General features: G+C 59.2%; 1 protein-coding gene across 1 annotated transcript in view; it reads right to left on the bottom strand.

Annotated features, from left to right (window-relative positions):
* IGSF9B (immunoglobulin superfamily member 9B) overlaps positions 1-4,908 on the bottom strand; it is a 39,596-nt gene extending 34,688 nt beyond the window's left edge. The window contains exon 1 of the mRNA XM_041413918.1: positions 4,845-4,908. Within this exon, the coding sequence (XP_041269852.1) occupies positions 4,845-4,908 (64 nt within the window). The remainder of the gene's footprint in view (positions 1-4,844) is intronic.
* Positions 4,909-22,521: the final 17,613 nt, after the last annotated feature.

Here is a 22,521-nt window from a genome sequence, read left to right as displayed (position 1 = left end):
ACAGGCTTCGTCATCCAAGCAGATCCAGGAAAAATAAAAGCATGCCGCGTGCCAGGAGGCAAGAATACAAGATGCGGAGGTGGAGTTGAACAGCATCCCAAAGGGAGAGGAGGGAAGGCTGCCGCCACCGAGACGGTGCCACCGCGGGGCTCCCCAGGACGGCGATGCCAAGGAGGGGGAGACCCTCACCTGGAGCTGGGCATCCACTTCCTCAGATCCCAAGGGCACAGGTGGAAGACGCCATAGGATTTGGTGAAGCTGAAGGCATCCAGCATCTCTGCTGCGCTCGCCGAAGCAGGACAGTTCCTGCAGGTGCTTTGTGAGAAGGACAAGGCCATGGCAGAGAGGTTTCCAAAGGAAATAACGCCTGTGAAAGCTTCCCTCCTAGCACAGTGGACACCCATGCCCTGGGGCAGAGAGGGCATCCTGTCCTGACCCACCATCAAATTGCAGCCTGCTAACAGAGGCACCACTGCCCATTTCCAGTGCTGCCCCACACCCCTGGCACTCATCCCCACCCTGTGCCCCCATGGGGATGGCTGCGGGAGCAGCACAAGGCCCACAGCCTGTGGACCTCTCCTCCCTGGTGAGCCGAGATGAGATGTGCTCTGACACATCCCGCTCCCATCGGTGGAGGCGGGATATGGCAGGGATCTCTGAGGACAAGGCCACCAGCGTGGCATATGGAGGCCAGCAGGGAAGGAGAGCAGGCAGCCATCGCCATGAACACGGGGGGAGACTGCAGCCCAGGGTGGGGGACAGGGACAACATGCTGCAGGGACCCCAGCTGCCAGGGCAGGGTGTGGGGTGCTGGGAGTTTGCCTGTCCCCCACCTCTGTAGCCCCCTAAATATCTCAGTGGGGGTTGCACTCCCCATTACAAACCCAGTCCCTTTGCCTGTCTTGGGGTATCCAGAGTCCCCCAAAAGCACCTGCCTGTCCCGTGGTGGGGGAAGCCCTGGGGCTGGGAGCACAGCCCTCACCCCCTCCCCCAGCTGGAAAGCAGCATCTGGGCTTTCAGTGCGATTCCTGCGTTTTAAACCCGATTTTCCAGATGGATGGAGGGCGATGCGCAGGTCAAGTGACATGCCTCAAGGTCACACGGGGCCAGGGAGGAGAAGGATTAGCAGCTCTGAGGGGTGGCTTGGTGCCCCATTCCCAGTGAGATGGGGACTCAGAGCCCCATTCCTGGGCACAAGGGGTGTCCTGTGGGACCACCACCACCCTCCCCAGGCAGGCAGGCAGCTGTCCTGGCATGCCAAGGGAAATGCATGCATGGGATGCTGCTCCACAGTGGGTCCTTGCTCCCTGGAATGGCACAGGTGGGAATGTGCGTGGCTGGGCAGTGGCTCAGCAAGCACATGGGAGCAGAGGTTGGTGCTCTGAGAGGCACAGAGATGAAGCAGGCAAGAAAATTACTTCCCTGAGATCACCTTACTCTATCTGGAGGTCCCTTGTGCCCCCTCCCTCTAATCACCACCAGCTCAGTGTTGAGCATCCGGTGTTGGCAGCTGCCTCGTGGGAATCATCATCTCCCAGCAACAACCAGCAGCTACCTGTGTGTTCCCCATGAGCTCCCTCCATGCACCACAGGGACGATCAAGCAGCTGTGGTGGGAGCTGGAGCACCAAACCCATCCCAGAAGAGACTTCAAGCAGCTGGAAAGCACTGCCAGGGTGCTGTGCCCCCAGTCCAGCCCCACATCACACCTGTACCCCCGTGCAGGCTGGCACCACCTTCCTCATGGGGCAGTGGGTACCATCCCGATGCATTCACAGCCCTCCAGCAGGAAACTGGGATGCAGGCAGCGCTCCGAGCTGCCCGCCAGCAGCTCCTGAATCACACTGTTCCTGGCTCAGGCAGCCCTCCCACCAACGCCAGCCTCTCCATGGAGGAGCGGGAGGAAGCGAGTTGTTTTTCCAAAGGCCAGCTGGTCGCTCAGGGCTCCCAGCCTGGGAGATTCCTACCGCAGGGAAAGGGAGAGGAAAGGACTCCTCCATCGGCACGGCATGGGGTTGGACCCGCTGCTGGCCCACCTGCAGGGCTTCTCGTCCAGCGTGAAGGCACGACCTCCAAGACGGAGGACCAGAGGTGAACGGGAGCTGTGCCACCCTGCCACAGCTCTGGAGAGGAACTTGAAGGGCTCACCCATCACCAGCAAAGCTGCATCTTCCAAGTCAAAAGGCAACTGAGCCGGCAAAGCATCGCCACAAAGACCCTCCGGCAAGCCAAGTCATCGACAGCGCCGCTCACGTCCCTCCCTGCCCCGCGCGCTCCCATCCAACAGGTCCAGAGGAACAGAAAACCTCCAGGGAATGATGGAAACGGGAGCCCGGCCAACGCCCTTGGCTGTTCCCGGTGCCAAACCATCCCCTTGCCAGAAGAGAGCGGGGCCAAAGCCACACGTGCCAAATCCAGCGGCTCCCGGTCCAGACTCCTCCACGGCCAAAGAGGCAAAACCCAAGAGCTCTGCACCGCGAGCGGGCAGGGGATGCAGGGCTGGCACTGCCACCCCGAGCCACTCCAACCGGCCAAGGTCAGCGCCAGGAGCATCGCCCGCCGCGGTGCCCAGGGAACCTCTTCAGCGGAGCCGAATCCTTCCTCTGCAAAGCCTCCTGCCGGATCCACGAGCATCCCCACTCACTGTGTGGTGCCACAGCATCACGCTCGTGGGAGAGGGAGGAAAAGCCCCTCGGCGTGACGGCACTGCTGGGAATGCCAGGAGGCCGGATCCTTCCTCTGACACCCACTCCTGGCGCGGTCACGTCCTGGCTCTCCTCCCCCATGCCATAAGAGGGGATAACGCACCCTCCTTCCCTCTCTGAGCCGATTAACGCCTGGAAAGCCCTTGGAGAGCCAGGCAAGAAGGCTGCCCAGGGCCAGCACCGCTGCTCCTCAGCTCGGCAAGGAGGAAGTGGTGTGGGAAAAAGGCCAGGGCAAGAGGAAAAGCCCCAGAGAGGGCACCGGCACACGGTGAGCCCCAGCTCTCCTCCCAAGCCCCGTCCCCAAGCAGAGCGGGGTGACAGCTCCCCATGAGGACGGGACAGTGCTGGGACCAAAGGGCTGCAGCAGCTGGGGCGAGTGCCGTGGGCTCCCTGCCCCTGCGGGGGCCGCGGCGGCCCGCAGCACCCCCTCCCCCGGCACCCACCCACGCATTACTCACGGCACGCTCATTCAGCACGTACACGCTGCTCCACACGCACAGCACCCCCGTGCCGGGGCTTCCCGGCACCCACCCACCCCGGCACCAGTTCCGGAGCTCCATCCCAGCGGCTCCAGGGTATTTCCAAGTTCCCAGGTGCCGAACGCGCTGTTCTGCTCCTCTCCCCGGCGGAGCATCCCTGTACAAGCAGCTGCTGCAAACACTGCCTCACCACACTGCAGCACGCAGTTCAGGCAGGCAGCAGCCGGCCACGGCTCAGTAAGAGGGGCTACGTACCCCCAAATGGGGCAGCTCCATCCTGAGCCCCCCGAAAGGACAGCCCCGTCCTGACACACTCCCCCCTGCCTCCAGGAGCCGCCTGCCAGGCGAGGAGGACAAGGGACTGTGGCGCGGCACAGATGTGACCCAGTGGGCTCGAGGAGCGCTGTGAACTGGAGGGGCTGCAGCACCCCGGAACGTGCCCCCTCCCAGCCCACCCGTGCCCCCCGAGGCAGTGTCCCCCACACCACGGGGAGGGGACTGGTGGTGGCTCCCAGCCAGGCATCGCTTGCTGCCGGCAGCCACCGCATCCCCATGGGCAGGGTGGGTGACACCGAGGGCACGACTCCAAGGTCTCATCCCGAGTAAGGACCACCGGGACGCAGGGAAAACCGTGTGCCCAGTGAGGAGCCAGCGGCAGAGATGGGGGACGGTGCTGCACCAGCGGCAAGCAGCTCTCCTCTACCTGCAGGGAGAGCTCGGAGGGGTGGGAGGGGGCTGGCAGCTGAAGGGAAAGAAGCTAGAGCAGGAAAATCAGGGTTATTCCTTGCTGCCGTCTCCGTCCTGACCTTGGACAACCCTGTGCCTCAGTTTACCACAGCACAGCAGCCAGCCTGCAGTGGGGGGAGAAGGAGGGCAGCCTCTCTTGGGCGGAGGGGTGGGAGCAAAGTCACCCCCAAACCCCGCAGCCGGGGCGCTGCAGGGGAAGGCGACGAATCCCTCCTGCATTTCTCCTTGCCCAGCCGGGCTACCCTTGCAGGGAAGGGCAAACGCTGCCCGCACCCCCCGGAGCTGCCGCAGGCGCTTCCTCAGGATGAGAGAAGAAATCCGAATGCGGAGAAAAGCTTGCCCATCCCTGATCAACGGGGACAGCCAGCCAGCCGCGCTCCCTCCCCGCCAGGACCCGCACCCGCTCGCCTTTTCCCAAAGGGAATTTCCAACCCCTGGGCAGAGGCTCCGCCGCACCGGCAGCGCGGCTTCCCGAACTTCCCCAGCTGCAGCCGCTGCCCTCGGGGAGGTCACGGCCAACCCCGCCGAGCGCCTGCGGAGGGAGGATGCGCCGGGCGCTCCCGGCTCCCCCCGGCAGCGGGGGATGAAGGAACCGCCAGCGCCCCGCCGCAGCGGGAAGCGCTCGGTCCCCGCACCGGCAGCGGGGAAGACGCGAACCCCGCAAACCCCCTTCGCAGCCGCAGTTCCCCCTCCTACCTCCTCCCCAGCCCCTTCCCGGTACCCTCTCCCCGGGACGTGATGCCCCCCCCGGTGCGCGCATCCCTCCCGGTCCATGCGCATCTCCCCGCCGCATCCGGTACACCGGGAGAAGAGGGGGGGGGGACACGCAAAGGCGGCCCCGCCACCGCCCCGCAGACCCCGGCGCGGCCCTCCCGGGCTCATCCCGGCGGAGAACACCCCGCGGCCGCACTCACCTTGGACGGGCAGCCCGCGGGCGCCGAGCACACTTGCTACCAAAGCGGCCACATACCAAATCATAGTACTACCGGCCCCCGGTGCGCAGCATCTTCCGCCCGCCGGGCGGCCCGGCCGGGGCGGGGCGGGGCCGGAGGGGCGGCTCAGAGCCGGCCGCCCGCCGCTGCGCCCATGCCCGCGCCCATCCCCGCGCCGCGCCGCACCTGCGCTCCGCCGCGCGGTGCAGCCTAGCCTGCGCCCTTTAGCGGCTCGGCACCGCCCCCGCCCGCCGCCCATTGGCCGCGCCCCGGCGGAGTGGGCGGTGATTGGCCGCCGCCGCGGCCCGGGCCGGTTCAAGGTGGGTTGGCGCGCACGGGGCCCCTGCGCCGCAGTATCATGCGCACTGCCGGGAGCGGCGCGGTCACCTCCGCCGGACGGTCACCTCCCCGCGCGGACACCCGCCGCGACCCGCGCCCGCCTGGGCCCCCGAGCCGCCGCGGTGCCACCTCCCCGTGTGCAGATGTGCCACCGAGCCGGATCAGTGTCACCTGCCCACGTCCAGATGTGCCCTGCATCGGTACAGTGTCACCTCCCTGTCCCCAGATGTGCCGTGCATCGGTACAGGGTCACCTCCCTATGTCTAGGTGTGCCCTTGCACCGGTACAGTGTACCTCCCTATCCCCAGATGTGCCCTGCACCGGTACAGGGTCACCTCCCTGTGTCTAGGTGTGCCCTTGCACTGGTACAGTGTCACCTCCCTGTGTCCAGATGTGCCATGCATCGTTACAGTGTCACCTCCCTATCCCCAGATGTGCCCTGCACCGGTACAGGGTCACCTCCCTGTGTCTAGGTGTGCCCCTGCAGCGGTACAGTGTCACCTCCCTGTGCCCAGATGTGCCGTGCATCGGTACAGTGTCACCTCCCTGTGTCTAGGGGTGCCCCTGCAGCGGTACAGTGTCACCTCCCTGTGTCTAGGTGTGCCCCTGCAGCGGTACAATGTCACCTTCCTATCCCCAGATGTGCCCTGCACCGGTACAGGGTCACCTCCCTGTGTCTAGGTGTGCCCCTGCACCGGCTCGGTGCCACCTCCACGTGTCCAAATGCACCACCGCACCACCTCAGTGCCACCTCCCCGTGTCCAGATGTGTCACCGAAGAGGATCAGTGTCACCTCCTTGTCTCCAGATGTGCCCCTGCACCAGTACAGGGTCACCTCCCTGTGTCTAGGTGTGCCCCTGCACCGGCTCGGTGCCACCTCCACGTGTCCAAATGCACCACCGCACCAACCTTCCTATCTCCAGATGTACCTGCCCCTGCTGCCACACATACTCAATGTCACCTCCCTGTCCCCAGATGCATCACTGCACCAGATCAGTGCCACCTCCTCGTCCACAGATGTGCCCCTGCACCAACTCAGTGCCACCTCCTCACCCCCAAATGTGTCACTGCACTGTTTGAGTGTCACCTTCCTGTCCACAGATGTGTTACTGCACCCACTTAGTGCTACTTCCCTGCCCCCAGATGTGTCGCCACACCCTATCAGTGTCACCTCCCCATCCCCAGATGGACCTATACACTGGTACCATGTCACCTGCCTGTGTCCAGATGTGCCCCTGCACTGGCTCAGTGGCACGTCCCCATCCCCAGATGTGCCCCTGCACCAACTCTTTATCACTTCCCTATACCCAAATGTCACTGCACCGACTCACTGTTCCCTGCTTGTCTCCAGAAGTGTCCCTGTCATGTTGCAACATCACCTTCCTATCTCCAGATGTGTCCCCTACACCAGCTCAGCATCCCTTTCAGCTCAGTGTCACTCCCTGTCCCCAGATGCATTCTCTGTGCCAGCTCAGCATTGCTTTCCTGTCCCCAGCTGTGCCCCTGCATGCCCTTAGTGTCACCTCCCTGTCTCTGGAGATCCTCCCTACATCACCTCAGCACCACTTCCCCATCCCCAGATGTGCCCCCCTCCCCCGATGCAGTGTCACCTCCCTGGTTCCAGCTGCCACCTGCCCCTGCTGCCACACACCGCTTCTCTGGCACGCCAGTGACAGCTTGTGACTAGTCAGGGTCACCTCCCTACCACAGGCTGAGCCACCTGCCCCCTGCACCAGCTCCACATCAGCTGTGCCATCTGTCCCTGCCACCCTGCACCACCTCAGGGTCACCTCCCTGCCAGCTGCTTGGTGCCACTGCAGCCTTGTACCACACACCAGCCCATGGTAATGCAGCTGCCACCATCTGTGCCCTGGCAGAGATCCAGGGCCATCGCCCCACCAACCTGGGACAAATATGTCACCTGCCCCCTGCACCAGCTTGCTGTCACCTCTGCCAGGGCCCTGCACTGCTCAGTCACCTCATTGCCACCACCACAGCTTGGTGTCACATTCACCTGGCACCAGCTCGGTGCCACTGTCTCCTCTAGCACCAGCTGTGCCACCTCGTCCTGTCATTTCACCCCCTGTGCCACCATCCCTGCTCCTGCTCCACACCATTTGCCCACTGTGACAACTCCTTGTCACCTGCTGGGCACAGCCCACTTGACAAGAGAGAATTTGGGTTAATTTCAATGGAAAATGGGCAGAAAACAGGAAGTGCCCCTGTGCTCCCCCATCTCAGCCCACCCATCCTCCCTGCAAGGACCTGGCGATGCCAGATGGGCAAACAGCCGGGCTGGCTCCCCCAGCAGCGTGCCAGCCATGGAAAACAGGCCACTGAACTTCCCTAGATGACAGCCAGCCCGGGAGGGGACAGGCTCACACGGAGAGGGGCACACAGTGTTTTGCCCCCAGCACTCACTGTCTTCCCCTTGCCCATTGGAAGAGGTCTGAGCAGCTGCTCTTCCCTCCTCTTCCCATGCACGTTCAGGAAAGAAGCAAAAAAAAAAAAAAAAACCAAAAAAAAAAAACATAGGGGGACCCAGGCAGAGGATGTGGGAGTTGGAGAAACATCCCACAGCTTCTGCCTGGAATTACATTCCTGGAGGATCAGATGTTGGCACGGCCCTGGGCAGGAGGCAAGAGCATCCCCCAACCCAGCCCAGCTCACGTGAGCTCCCGGGCACTTTGCTTCCCCAGCAAATTCCAAGACCTCATAAAAGCCTGACTCAGCTCCTAGTGCTGAGGCCTGAAGTGAAAGCTTACAGATCTTCACAGGGGTTGGCACAGCCAGGGCTGACCCTTGTGCTGGGGCAGTTCTGCTCTCCAAGCTGCTCTCCTATTTCCTGAAAGTCTGGTTTGGAGTGGCCCGGGAGGGCAAAACCCCTTGTCCAGCACCCTTCCCACGCCAGTCCTGCCACCTTCAAAGCACCCAAAAATTCCCAGCCATCACTTACTGCCTGCAGAGCAGCCAGCCCAAAGCTGGCACAGCTCCATCTGCCCTCGCTCAGCCAGACAGAGACAAAGCGTTCTGGTCTAGCTGGAGTCCGTGTCACCAGTCAGATTATCTCCATGTCTTTACCTGGCTTTTGCCACAATTTCAAAGAGGAAAAAAAACATAATGAAGGGCATTGATGGCACCTATGGTAGCACAGCCCAACCTGGGAGGCATCAGGAGCCCGTGGATAGGGGGACCCAGCCCTTATCCCAGTGTATGCATCCCCAAGCCGAGCCCAGCACGGGGGCCCCACCAACATCCCTCAAGAAACTGGAAATATGGGCTTGGTTTGGAGCATGGCTGTCAGTTCACACCCTTGTTTCTCCAGACTAATTTGCTGGTTTCATGAAATCCATTCCCCACTGTTTTCACACTTCTCTCCCTCTCTATTTATAGCTGGGTTTATTTACATGAGCAGGGCACTCCTTGTACTTGCACGTCAGTCTGTGGTGGCAGAGCCGGGTGCGGGTGAAGGAATCAGTGGCAAGGCAAGGAGCACCCCAGTCCCTGGCCATGGCCACCTCCTGCCCATCACGTGGGAGGCACCAGGCAGCCCTCCATGCCAAGGGGATGAGCTGGAACCAAATCAGTCACACAGCCCCCAGACCCACACAAATGTTGTGTCACCATCCCTGCAGGGCACAGTGCTGCAGTTCCCATGGGATGCAGGTCACCCTGGAGCTGGCACCTTCCTGCCCCACATTCCCAGCTGGAGCTGCTCTTGCAGCAGCGTTTTGCTCACCTGAGCTGTACCCGTGTGCTGTGCTACTGAGCCAGGGATGTCCTTGCCCTCCACACAGCCACGGCCAGCAGAGCCCATCGTGTCCAGCTGAGTAACTGACCACTGCCCAGTGGTAATTCCACTGCTCGGTCTACCAAAAGGGATAAAAATGCCAAAATGTAGTTGTTCTTTAAAAGAAAACAGCTCTGACAAATGAGGCAGGAGTTCTAGATTAGCACCAGAGACCTGGGGGATGCAGCTCTCCCCGTCACACACATTCATGTGGGAGAGATGCAGCCCTGGCTGAGCCCTGCTCCATCTCCCTGAGACTCGGCTCTCAGGATCAGGGAGAGAGGTTTTGGGTTGGGAAGAAGCACAAGAAAAGTGGGAATGAGCTACAACTCAGGCTGGAAACCCAGGGAATTCCAGCACTTGGAGCAGCAAGGATCTGGATCAGACTTCATATGGGGCAGCAAAAATATTCAACACTGGAGAGGGTCTGATCTGAAAATGGGACTCGCCAGGGTATGAATTGCTGCCTCTCTCCCTCTAGCTCCTCACTGCTGGTGACCAGTCCAGGAAAGCAGGAATCTGGACCCAGCTGCTTCCCACCTGGCCGAGGGATGCTCCAACCCACACTGGGCTGAGTCTCCCTGCACAAGTACATGATTATTCACAGCCTCCAGCATTTGCATGGTGGAGTCACGAGTCTCACAACACCTGATCTCCCGGGAGAGCTGCCTCCTGCACTTCGGAGGGAACGGCCCACATTCCGAAAGTGGGACTTGGTGTCTCACAGCATCCCACATGGCCCAGCTGTCACCTCCTCCCCTCTCTGTGCAGGGACCAGGAGAGCCCACCCCATCCCTGCCACCTCAGCGAGGAAGAGCAGCAGGGCAGGGGCCCGCAGGAACACTGGAAACTCGGGAGCTGAGCCTGGGAGGGCTGTGCCAGCCTGCGGTGTCGCTGCGTGCACAGCGAGCCTGCTCTTCGGAAAGACCAAAACAAGCCCCCTCAAAGGAGGAGCAGGCAGATGGGCTCGGCTCACACCCAGCTGGGGTTAGGCTCATTCCCTCCTCGGCCCCTCTCCCCTCGCTGGTGGCTCATCACCGACGCGTGACTCCAGATGGCAAACAAGGAATATCCTGCCATGCCTTCCTGGCTGCACATCCAAGTCGTGGAATGATCCACCTGTGGTATTTCAGAAAAGGCACACTAAACTTGTGTGAAGAGGGGTCAGTTGAGTCACGGTAACAACTTTCTCCTCCCGTTAGCAGGTCTCCAACAGAGCTAATTACTCATCAGCCCACTAATAGACTCACTCACACAGCACTCCCTGGATCAAGCAGCAGCGATTGTCTGTCTTGTCTTGTTAACCTCAAAGGAAGATCCGACTGTGGTAACGCGATACCCCATCCTTATCTCATCACCTGCTTCTCCAGCCTAAATATGTCTTTCCACGGCGTGGAGCATCCCTCTCCCACCAGCAGCCAGGGGAAGCCTTGTTTGTGCTGCTCTGTGGGATGCTGGCTGGAGCAGATGCAGCCTGGGGGTCGGTGGGGGTCCCCAGACCCACGGCAGCCACCGTGACCTGGTGCTTGCTCCCCCAACAAGGGGCAGCAGGACACTGCTGACCTCCCCGGGGACCCATCTCACCCCTCACACACAGCAGCGTGCTGTTGTAGCCCCCCATCCTACTGCCCTGTGGGGGGACACACCCCTCTTGGGGCTGGTGGGGGTCGCCCCTCCATCCTGAAAGGATGACAGAACGTACCCTGCAGCACACCCCCCACGGTACCCCGGCACTGCCGCCCACCCCATTACTCACTGGGGCTCTCTGGCACCGGGAACACACCTCCCTGCGCGGGAGCACAGGCACAGCACGTGCTTCTGGGGGCTGCGGGACTTGTCATCGGCGCTGTCATCGCCATGAGTAACCACACTTTGCCTTGGCTTCCCCGAGAACATCCCCAAAAAGCCAGGAGCGTGCCGCTCTCCTTGCTGGGGGGGGGAGGCGCAGAGCCACGGCAGCTGCTCAGCTCCCTGCACAGGGGGAAACTGAGGCACGGGGAGCTGGCCATGCTGAGCTCCCGGAGGGAGGGGGACAAGGCTGGGCCCCGGCAGGCTGGGGACGAGAGGTGACTCAGGGAAGGTCGGGCAGCCAGGCTGGCTCAGCACTGTGGGCACACGCCGTGTCCCGGTGCTCCAACCTCTCGCCCTGGCATCCTTTCCAGCCCCTGTACATACAGCGTGCCACCAGCTGTGACACTCTGCTGACGTCCTGGATCATGTGGCATCAACCTCGTCCGTAATTACCGGCGCAGGAGCTCTTCTCCTCTCTGATCTCTGCTGCCGTGCCGGGCTCCCCGATGCCCGCGGCCAGATCCCGCCCCAGCCCAGTCTCACCCTAACTGGGGGGGTGGTCGTCACCCCAGGCTCCCCCAGGAGCCTTGTTGGTGCCAGGCAGGGTCCCCAGGATGTGGGACGGTCTGCAATCCAAGCCTTGCCCCCCAAAATCCCACCACCAGGTGCTGGCCCTGCTGCAGGAGGGGACAAGCCTGTCGGGGTCCCCTCCACGGCCGGCCGGACCCCACAGCACCCCAGGAAGGGCACAGGCAGGCAGGTGCCAGGCTGGGCTGGCCGAGGGCAGGGAAGAGCCTTGCAGCCTCCCAAGGAGTGGGGGGCGGGCTTAGAAAAGGCTTTTGCTGCCGGAGAGAAGGGATCTCTTGTGCAGAGCCAGGAGGCAGGGGAGCCTCAGAGCCGCCTTTGTTCAAGGGAGAAGATGATGGCTGCAGGGTCTGCAGCCTCGCACCTCCCTGCCCAGGCTGAACCAGTTCCTGTTTTTCTCCTCCCTCAAAGTGATCATCTTAGGTGGGGGGCTCAGGGTGGCCCCTGAGGACCCAACAGCCAGAGACCACCCTTTCCTGGATGGCTTTTCCCATAGCCACACCAGGTACACCCCAAACCGGGATACATCCTGCATGGGGGAAGCAGAGTCCAACCTCTCAGGGAACCCCCCCCACCCCGTGTCCCTCCATCCCCAGCCCCCTCCTGCTGCTCCCTGCCCCGCAGCAGGTGGGCAAATCCCCAACTCCCTGGAACAACAGCCTGACAACCTGTAACAGGATTGCCCGAGGCCACAGCCCTCCAAGCTGTCTGCCCTGCTCAGAAGGCCAGGCACTAAAAAGGGGTTCTGGCCCTCCCGTGTGTCCCCTCCAGGCACAGCCCAGGTGCCACAATGAAGGGCTGAAGGAGACAGTGCACCCAGGACAAGTGGCTTTGGAGCTCCCAGCTCAGCACCCTGTGCCCCCAAGCTCAGGGCATCACCACAACATCCCCAAACCCTCTCCGGATCAGGAGAGACAGGAGTGAAGTGCAATGAGCAGAGGACACTGCAGCCAGCCATGGGGAGGGAATCCCCATGCAGAAATCACACAGTGGCACCAGCCTGCGGGTCCGGGAACCCTCAGGTCACCCTTTACTGCCACGGCACTCCCAGGGGACACAGGGAGAGGTGACAGCCCCCCAGGGCTCTCTTGGAGACATGGAGATCCTGCCTCACCGAGACACACAGCTCCTCCAACCATCCCTTCCACGGAGAGGGGCACAAAGCAGCGAGACGAGCTGGCTGGAGCTGAGCTGCCGCTGGAAGCAGCCCGGCGAGCCAGCCCGGCCCGGGGCAGCGGCTGTCGGCAGCGCTTCCCGCAGCTGGGCTTGGCTCCCAGTCAGCTTCCCCCTCCCCAGGCTCCCTCCCTGCCAGGCAGCAATCAGCCCGGCATTCACAGGGCTGCGGGAAGATGACTCGGCAGCGAGTCAGACCACTTCGGGGACAAATGTGCAATCAGTCCCCAGGAACACGCCTGGCTCCCCTGGAAGGCCGGCAGAGCTCCAGGGAATGCCCTGAAGAGACTGTGGGCAGGGGTAGCACTGCACCCTCCTTTGCTGGTGCTCCCCCATCCCATAAAATCCCCCCCTCCAGGGCGCTCGCCCACTCCTGCAACATCCTCCTGACAGAGCTCAGGCAGCAGGACCATGGAAACTCTCCCCCATTTCTCTGCTTTCACTGAAGATGGTGCTGGGAGCAGAGCAGCTGGAAAGCCTCACAGCCCTAGCCTGTTTTCCCTGTCAGACAGCAGCAGGACAACTTTCCAAGTGCTGAGAACCTGGGAGAATTGTGACTGGTGTGGGCCCCAATCCCACCTGGCTGCATCAGCACTCCCAATAACAACCTGGGCAGCACGACAGCCACTCTTTGACCCACCACATTCAGGAAGAGCCCCCTCCCCTGTCACCCCAGCCCTGATTTCCATGGATTTGATCCCCCAGACAACAACATTTCCCTCCCATCTCGGGCACTGGTGTGTTGCTGCTGCCTCACACTGACATTTCTTTCCCTGGATGCCACTTATTTATAGCATGCCTGACCTTTCCCCAAGTTTACATCCTCCTCTCCCTTCCCTTCCACCCACCCAACTCTGGGAACTACCCCCGGGATGCTCCCAAGCCCAGCTGTGTGCAGACATCCCCCAGGGCCTGGCTGGGATGTGGTTCCCAGCATGGCCATGGACAGCACGGGAGGACAAAGCTGGGGGTGTCTGTCAGGCACGAGCCCCCTCCTTTCCCACTGCAAGGAACAGCTTCCAATTAAAGCAGCTGCTTTGAAATCCAGATGGTCCATCGTTCTTGCTGGGGAAGAGGAGAAATTCTGTTTCACCGCAGCCCCCTGCGAAGGCAAGGCTGGAGAAGGCAGCAGGCTCCAGCCGTGTGGGTGGGATTTGCCAGCGAGCTGCAGGCTGGAAGGCCAAGGCAGAGCAGGGAAATTTGCATTGCAGCTCGGCTCAGGGCTCTGGTGCTGTTCCCTTGGGCTGCAGGGGAATTTCTCCCATTTTTGCCCAACCGTAGCAAGACCCAGCTCCCACCAGGATCCCCCATCACTCCCTCCCTGGGTAGTGCAATGGGTTCCCTCCCGTGCAGGCACCTCCCAGCACCCAACCCCTGCCCAATTTGGGAAAAATTGCTCTCTGGGGCTGGAGGGGCTGCTCCAGTGGAGAGGGAAAGCACGTTTAGAAAACACCAGCTTCAGCATCCATCCCTTTGCACTGCAACCCCCCCTGCTCCTGCCAGCCTGAAGTGGGGGGTCTGGGTGCCAGGAAGGGCATCCCGGCTGCTGGAAGAGCAGGGCCCCCTCGCCCTCCCTGCTGCCTGTCCGTCCCTCTGTCCCTCCCCAGGCGATGGGCTCCGGCTGCCGTCCCGACCCGCGCCTCCTCTGCTGCTCTAATTACTCCTCTCGCACCCGGCGCCGGGTCCCTCCGACCAAATTACGATCGATCCTTTGCTCCAGCCCAATCGATGCCATTGACTGAGGCATTAGAAAGACAAATCCGGGCTCCCCGCCCCGGGAAGGCGGCGGCAGCCTCGGGGGTGGGGGATGCCACGGCGCAAGGCGAGATATGGGAGGCACAGGAATGCCCTCGCTTGATGCTTTCCATCCCTACATCCATAAGGAGAGGGCAAACAGCTCCCAGCACCTGAAAGCACCAACTCTGTTGTTCTCCAGCTGCTGGACACGAGGCAACCGACAGCAGGGATCAAACTCCTGGAGCACACAGCCCTGCGCAGCCATAAATCCCTGGCAGGAAAGGACTTCCCTCCCAAAACCTCCCCTGCTTCTGCCCAGCTCCCACTCTTTTCAATAAAAGAAAGGATTTTCCCTTAACCTGCTGAATCAGCAAATCCAGCCTGCATCCCAGTCACCTGAATTAAGCAGCAGTGATATTTAACAACACGGGCAGCTGATGAACCAGCTAACCTGGGAAGGGGGAGAGCTCAGTGGGACAACCCTGCATGGGAGTGGGATGCTCTGGTCCAGCCCTGAATGGGACAAGGGTGCTCTGGTCCAGCTCTGAATGCAATGGGGATGCTGTGAATCACCTCTGAATGGGATGGGGATGCTCCAGTCCAGCTCTAGGTGGGATGGGGATGCTCTGGTCCAGCTCTAGGTGGGATGGGGATGCTCCAGTCCAGCTCTAGGTGGGATGGGAATGCTATGGATCAGTTCTGAATGGGATGGGGATGCTGTGGATCAGTTCTGAATGGGATGAGGATGCTCTCGTTGGGTTTGGGATGATCTGGTCCAGCTCTGGGTGGGATGGGGATACTGTGGATCAACCCTGAATGGGTTGGGGATGCTCAGGTCCAGCTCTGGGTGGGATGGGGATGCTCTGGTTGGGTTAGGGGTGCTCTGGTCCAGCCCTCCATGAACAGGGAGGATATGATCCAGTCTTGCCTGGCACAGGGATGGGTCATGCTCCATCACACCACACAAGGAACAAATTCCAGTGCTGCCCAGTAGCCACCAGCAAGGCTGCAGTGGGGAATAATTGAATCACAGCCTGGACAAGGGATCACTGGCTAAAATCTCCCCTGGCCCAGCGTTACACAGATGGGAAACAGAGGGGGGCCACCCCTGAGCCCCCTCCTCCCAGGAGCAGATAATAGACCCCGTGTGAGCAAATTACAAGGAATTTGCAGCCATCCCATCTAATCCACAGGGGAGACATCTGAATCCTACAAGGAGCATTTGGCTTCTGGGTATAGAGGAGCTTAGAGACATGCAGAGGCATTAAAAACACGCCTGGGGATTAAGCTGGGAACTGGGAAGGGAGAGCACAGCTGGAGATCATGGGTAGCTGTGGGAGAAGATGGTTGGGGCTATCCAAGGGCTGTGGGCAAACTGGTTTTAGGCAATGTCCAAGTGTCCTGGTGTCCTGATCTAGGCTTGGAGTCTGAGGAATCAGTGCTGGAGGTTGGAACCCATGGGATGCTGCCAGAAAGGTGGGATCTGACCACTGTGTGCTAAAGTGAGGTGCCACAGCATTTTGGGCTCCAACACCCCGGCAGGCACCAAGAGCTGCAGCCTGTGCCCAAACCCATATCCAGGTCAGATCACCCAGCCCTGGGGTCGAGCAAAGTCAGCCCCAAGCATCCCCCAGGATCAGGTCCATGCCAGTGGGGTCTTCCAAGGATAGACTTTGGCAATGTCCCTCATCATTTGGGATTTATTCTGATCATCTCTAATCCTCTGCCTTGATTGCTGAGGCCCCCAATCTCATTAGCTGGGCTACGCTTGGTCATTATTGATGTTGGGGGGTGTTTAAAATTGATATTAATCCCATCTCGATAATCTGGTATTTATTGATTTTTATTTTTAACCTCCCATGTTATTAAGATGAGCTGAGCCAGCTCCTTGTTTCTGGGGGCTGCCCCATCCCAGCAAACCCTCGGAGGGGCATCTTGCAATGCCCAAGGCTCCCAAAAACCTGGTTTATCCCCAGCCCACGGAGGAGATGCTACCTCTGGCCTTTGCAGGCTGTGAGCATCACCGAGCTGCCAACAACTCAGCAGCACTGACCCCCAGCTGCTCTCCTTTAAACCTGTTATTATCATTTTTCTTAATTACCACAGAAACAAGCGGCTTCCACTCGGCACGTTCAGGACACCGCAAGTGCCTGATGAGGAAGGAGCCATTAACACCCCGTCAAAACAGCATCTCAGAAAGGATCTTTGACAAAATTGTCACCGGAGAGGCAGGGAGAGGCAGGGGGAGCGAGGCAGCCCGGCACAGTTGTACATCATTTTGACAGCTCGCATTAAGGCAACTTCAGGCACCTCTGGGAAATTACCTCGCCGTTAAACAGAGGCAGGCGCAGTGCCTGGGGGCTGAGCTCAGCAGCTGGGGCAAAGCAGGGCAGGGAGGTGCCCCTGGAGGTGCATACAAACCAAGGGGCTGTGCCTCAGTTTCCCCGAGCACAGGCCCAGCTGCTCAGCCTGGATGATCAGAAGGGGTTTCCTTCACAGCGCCTCTCCCAGCTCCGGGCTGAGCTCAGAGCTGATGGCTGCTGATCCGCCTCCTCTCCAGACCCTTGGCAAAAAGCAAAATGCCAATAACTTTGGGAACAGCTCGTGTTTAGCTTGGCAGGCCAGCTATTGTTCCTATACTGCAAACGCAGGGATGGCACAGACATGTTTGGGGTGGATGCAAGCTGTTCTCCCCAGCCCCACCACAGCAAGTGTCAGCTCCCAGCTGGAGGCACATCAAGCAGGGTTTTTAGGGATGAAACCACCTCCAAAGGCTCCCCAAATTAATGGGGTGGGAGAAAAACCTGCTGCAAATGCCTTCTCATCCCCATAGTAACCCATCCCTCCATCCTAATCGGGCTGCTCTGGGCATATTTCTGCCCAAAGGCAGCAAGTTTTTAGCACAAGGTAGGAGAAATGATGGAGCAAAGCCAAAGTCAAGTACCACCAGCTCCAGCAAGTGCCTGGAGAAGCTCTCAGGGAGCAAAGCAATGCAGAGGCAGCAGTCCAAGATAAAGATGTGGGGGTAGGGAGGGCAGCTTCATGGTTGTGCTATATTTTTAGTTCCTGGGTTTAAGAGCCAACAGTTTAATAGGGGAGGTTGTTTTAATTGGAACTACAGTCACTAAGAAAAACACAAGAGGAGTAAATATAGAAAAATAGTCATGTTTCTGAAGGTTCTTTGGTATTTGTCTAATTAAATGGAGCATTTTAATTGCACATCAAACAGTGCCATTTCTAAAAAAAAAAAAAAAAAAAAAAAACCCACAGGCATTTGCCTTGATTTGAAGATCACCTGACACCGACTTGGAAAAACAAGTCTGGACCCCCTCATTTGCAAAGGAGATTTGGAGACGCCTCAGGATGTTCCACAATCACCAGCCCAAGGATGAGGAGCTGATGGACCCCGAGTGGTTTGGGATCCAAACCCATCTGCAGCTCCCAGGGATCCCTAACACACTGTTCCCACCAGGGAAACCCTCTGCTGGAGGTCCTGAACATTATCTGGATGCCAGTCAGGAGGTTGCTATCCCCTGCTTCAGGGGGAGAGAAAGCTGCTGGTCCTGGTAAGATGCTCCTCAGAGCCAGACACTCCAAACCCAGGATCTGGGAATAGCCAAGCAGCCAGTGAACCACCAGAGAGCTACAGAACACATGCCCATGAAGATGCCAACCATCTGGGCACATGTGATGAGCAAAAAGCCACTTTCCTGTGTTGTTCCAGACATGCTGCTGTCAGGCATCACCAGGTATGGAAACTTTTCAAAGCTAGAGACACCCAAGAGCTTTTTTTGATCCTTCCTCCTTCCGTACCTGAGCAATGCACAGCCATCACTTGCAGCTGTGCAGCCCACAGCTCCCTGCCTGCCACTTTGAAACGGCTCCCCAGCAATTACCTCCACAAAAAGTTATTAAGAAACGTCTTTGTCTGGAAGGGATTAGAATGGCAGTCATTAAAAAAAAAAAAATTGGCATGAAGAACTATGTATATTGCAAAACAAAATGTGTTGCTTTTTAATATGTTTTTATAACCCAAACAAATTTGTTTCTCACACTCCCAGGCTGGAAAAAGGAGCCGTCCGACAGTTTAGGATTGCAGTTTGCAGTCAGCTCCGCCAAGGAATCTGTTGCAAAGCTGTCGCAGCAAATAAATGCCGGTTCCCTGCTGTGCTGCGGCTCCGCCGGCACCGCTCCGGTCACCGCACGGCCGCGGCTCCCGGCACGGCGGCGGGGAAGGTGACACGGAGCTCGGAGCCGCGGGGACAGCAGCCGCGCGTACCTGCGTCACCCCCGCTGACAAGGACACGGTGGCCTTGCAGGAGGCAGCACAGCCTCTGCAGATCCCCCGGGCTCTCTCTCCCTGTGGTGGGATCTCACCAGGAGATGCCCAGAAGGCAGGAACCCTCCTCTGATCAGTCCATCCCCACCACCACCAGCTTTTCCCTCTCCCAGCCGGGCATGACTCCACACCAGCAAAACGGGAGCAAGAAAATCCCAGCAGATGATTTTATTTATTTATTTTCCTGGGAACAAGTGCAGAGCCCCAGCTCCTTGAAGCATTTGAATATATGAGCGTCTTTTGAGGCACTGACAAGGAGATGCAGCTCCAGGCACAGCCAGAGCATCCCTGCAACCCAGAGCCAAGGAGGATGCAGGAAAACACCTGCAGAGACCCTCCAGCACCTTTCTGATCCCTGGGGTCAGTCCCACTGGAAAGCAAGCCATGGCAGGGAAAGGACCAACACATACTTGGTCGCCTGGCAGAGCCTGAGCATCCTTTGGGAGCAGGGAAGGCAGAGCAATCCCCTCCCTGCAGCAGCACTGCCCTACATGTTTTCCTCCCCCAAAACATCTACGGCTGTCACTCGCCTTTTATCACCAGAGCAGCGAGTCAGGGCAGGAGACGCGGCTCCCAAATTCCCCACGCTGTCATCAAAACTGGGGAATCCGGAGATTCCCAGCTGGTTGCCTGAGGGGGTCCAAGGAAATTATGCATTCCCTGCAGGAAAGCTGCCTGCAGCAGGCAGGGAGCCATCCCAGGCAGCCCCCGGGGGTGGGGGGATGCTGGTGCTCACTCTGCTTTCTGCTCAGAGAATGGCTGATTCACGCTCATTCCAGGCTTCCCCTGCAAAACCTTGGATGAGGACATCACTCTGAGCTGGGCGGGTGTCTTCCACAGCCCCACGCTGGGCTTCCCTTTGGGAGGGATGCTGTGAGCCAAAACCGTGGTGTCTTGTGTAAAAACATGAGAAGGCCTTATGAATTAATTAAGGAGAACCAAGCATTCCTGAGATAAACCAGCCCAACCCCAGACACCTGCAGCTCCCCCAGATGCTGCTCTGACCCTCAGACCTGCTTAGTTTTAGGCAGCACTAAGAAAAAGTCAACTCTATTTTAACAGCAAAATTTTGCCTTTAAAATTAAGTCCTTAAATGATGCAAAGCAACAGATCAAGGATGGTGCAGGCTCAGAAAAGGAGCAGGAATCCCCCAGCACAAGCCAGGTTAGCTGTTGGGGAGCAGGGAAAGCAGGATAGAGGCAGGGGGAAAAAAAGAGTAGATCTGGGACAGTTTTCAGACCGCTTTTTACTTAATGAGGACACTCTGGGCAAGGAGCAGGAAGAGCAGCTGGGCACCTCCACGAGCCGTTCTCCTGGCTCCACAACACACAGCTCTTCTCTACCCATCACCCCACAATTCTTCCCATCCCTCAGACTCCCTCCAACATGCCTAGGCTGCACCTGAGGCCACGCACGCACAGGCTGAGTCAAACAATGGCCTCGGCGCTTTATTAATTCGCAAGGATAGAGGCAATTAACGACACCGCGCTTCGGAAACTCCTAATTGGTTTTCTTCCAAGTCTCCTATGGACACAGGTCCCTGTGAGCTCTTCCCGTGAGCAGCACCAGGAGGGGATTAGAGCAGGGGGACACGTAGGAGCTGGAAGATATTTATGACCACTGTGAGATAAAGAGCGAGGTGAGGCGGGTGACACTTATCCCGCGGCAGCGCTCCATCAGCGCTGCACCCGAGGCGCGATAACGGCTCCGAAATGTTGGGTGTGATGGATGCTGTGTGAGACTGACAGTTGCTGAGGCAACCACATGCAGAGGTACCCAGTCCCCCCCTCCGAGGGGCTCCAATAGGGATGGGGTCCCAGGGTCAGGTGGGGACAAGCTCATTGGCCAGAGAGCAGCGTTACACGGTGCAATTAATTTTTATGGGTAGCTGCAGATTTAATTGCTTTGTAGAGGCTTGAGGGTGCATTTACAGGAGCAACATGAGGGATGCAGAGAATAAGGAGACCCCCAGGGATCCTGCAGCAGGGTGGTGAGACTCAAATCCCCTAAATTCACCACTGATTTTGGAACAAAAGCGTCTCCCCAGGCACCTCTGTAACCCAGGCATCCAGACCTAGAGGCTGGCTCTGCCACGGGGTATCTGGGAACACGCCACCGCATCCATCTCCCTGGATAACGAGGTTTTCCTCCCTGGGAGCGAGGAGCTCAGCACGGGGGATGGTCATTAGTGCCTGCAAAGCCACGTGGAGACACACACAGCTGCCAGGGCTCTGCACGGACCCTGCGGACAGACACATAGGAGCTGCGACGCTGAAAGAGCCAGAAAAGGTCTGGTCCAGCCCAAAATTACCTTTTGTGTCTGGGAACTGAGCAAGAACCAATTTCCCTGTGTACTGAGCAACACCAGCAGGTTTTCCTGCCCATAACAAAGCCGGGGACAAGCAGGACTACCCTAACAGACAGGAGCAGCCACTCCATGCCTAGAGCCTCCAAGCTGCATTCTCTAGAGCTCAAAGCAGAATCCCCACCGGAAATCCAGGTCCTGCTGGGGGTAGGGCTCTGCTAACCCTATCCTGATGCAAACACCAAGGCTGGTTTCCCAACCAAACCTCCAAGGAGAGGGGATATCCTCTTGCAACCAGAACCCCACCACACAGCCCAGCCATGTTGACAGTACCTGGCCAGGAGAGTCACAGGATCACCAAAATGGGCAGGAACCAGGGCAGAGAAGTTGGAATGCTGGAAGGGCTTCCCCTCCCCTATTTAAAGCTTTGTGCTCTGCAGCTGGGGTTCCCCTGGGTTTGAGAGGCTCCAGGTGTTTCCTATCAGGGCAGGTGCTGCCCCTGCACCATTCCCCACCCCTAGTCTGCTCCTGCTCATGGCCATGCCTTTGGGAACACTGTCCCCCTTCATTCCCCTCACCCATGGGAATGCCTATGCTCCCAACCCAGAGCAGCGATGTCCTCCCCCACTTAAAATCCTCTTCCCCCCTTCAGCCCACATTGATTATTTTCCTCCATTAAGAAGCTGCATCCGTGGCTACAAATCCGCCAGCGGCTCATCCCTCACCCCTGCCTCCCCTCTCCAGTGCTCTTCCATTAGTGCCTCCATCCATCCATCCATCCATCCATCCATCCATCCATCCATCCATCCATCCATCCATCCATCCCAGCATCAACCTCACCAAGAGCTCCCTAAAAATCCTCTAAGCCAGGAGTAAACTCCCCCAGGAGAGGGGCAATGTGTTTGCTACCCTCCTCAGCAGTGGGGCAATGTGTGCACCTGGTCCAAATTCCACACCAGAGAATTCCACACCAGCAAGATGCCAGCGCCTTCACAGAGCTGTGCCCAGATCCACCAGACTTCAGCAAAAACCCCAGTCCCAGCTGTGCTCCACATCTGGGGAGCTCGGGGACATTCTTTGTCAGATACCTGGAAGAGAGAAGTGCAGGAGGTCACAGCCCACAGCCTCATGAACCTCCTCCACCTTCTCCTTGGATCAATCACCTCCAATTAGCCCAGAGGAAGCGGCACACGGAGAACCGGAGGCACCAGCATTGGCACAGCCCCCTCCAGAGCATCCCCCCCGCTGACGACCCTCCAGTGACACCGGGGGAAGGAGGGGGCTGCAGAGGAGTGGGCGGTCATTGCTCCGTAGGAAAAATGAGTCCCCCATCCCCTGCCCTCCTCCTCCTCCTCCTCCCCGGTCCCCCAGGTTGATGCACAAAGAATAGACCCAGTTGCTGGCGGGGCTGAGTAATGCTCTGAGCCGCTCCTCCCCGGCAGTGAGTAATGCCGCTTTTGTCTCCCGCGCCGGCACCACATTAGCCGGGAACACGGCGTTAGCCGGGAACAGGGCGTTAGGTGGGAATGAAGCGTTAGCCGGGAATGAGGCGTTAGCAGGGAGCACGAGCACGGCATTAGCCGGGAACACGAACAGGCGT

This window comes from Onychostruthus taczanowskii, unplaced genomic scaffold, assembly GCF_017590055.1.
Source record: "Onychostruthus taczanowskii isolate IOZ18803 unplaced genomic scaffold, ASM1759005v1 scaffold43, whole genome shotgun sequence".
NCBI lineage: Eukaryota > Metazoa > Chordata > Aves > Passeriformes > Passeridae > Onychostruthus > Onychostruthus taczanowskii.
This window is presented reverse-complemented; position numbering and strand designations above follow the sequence as displayed.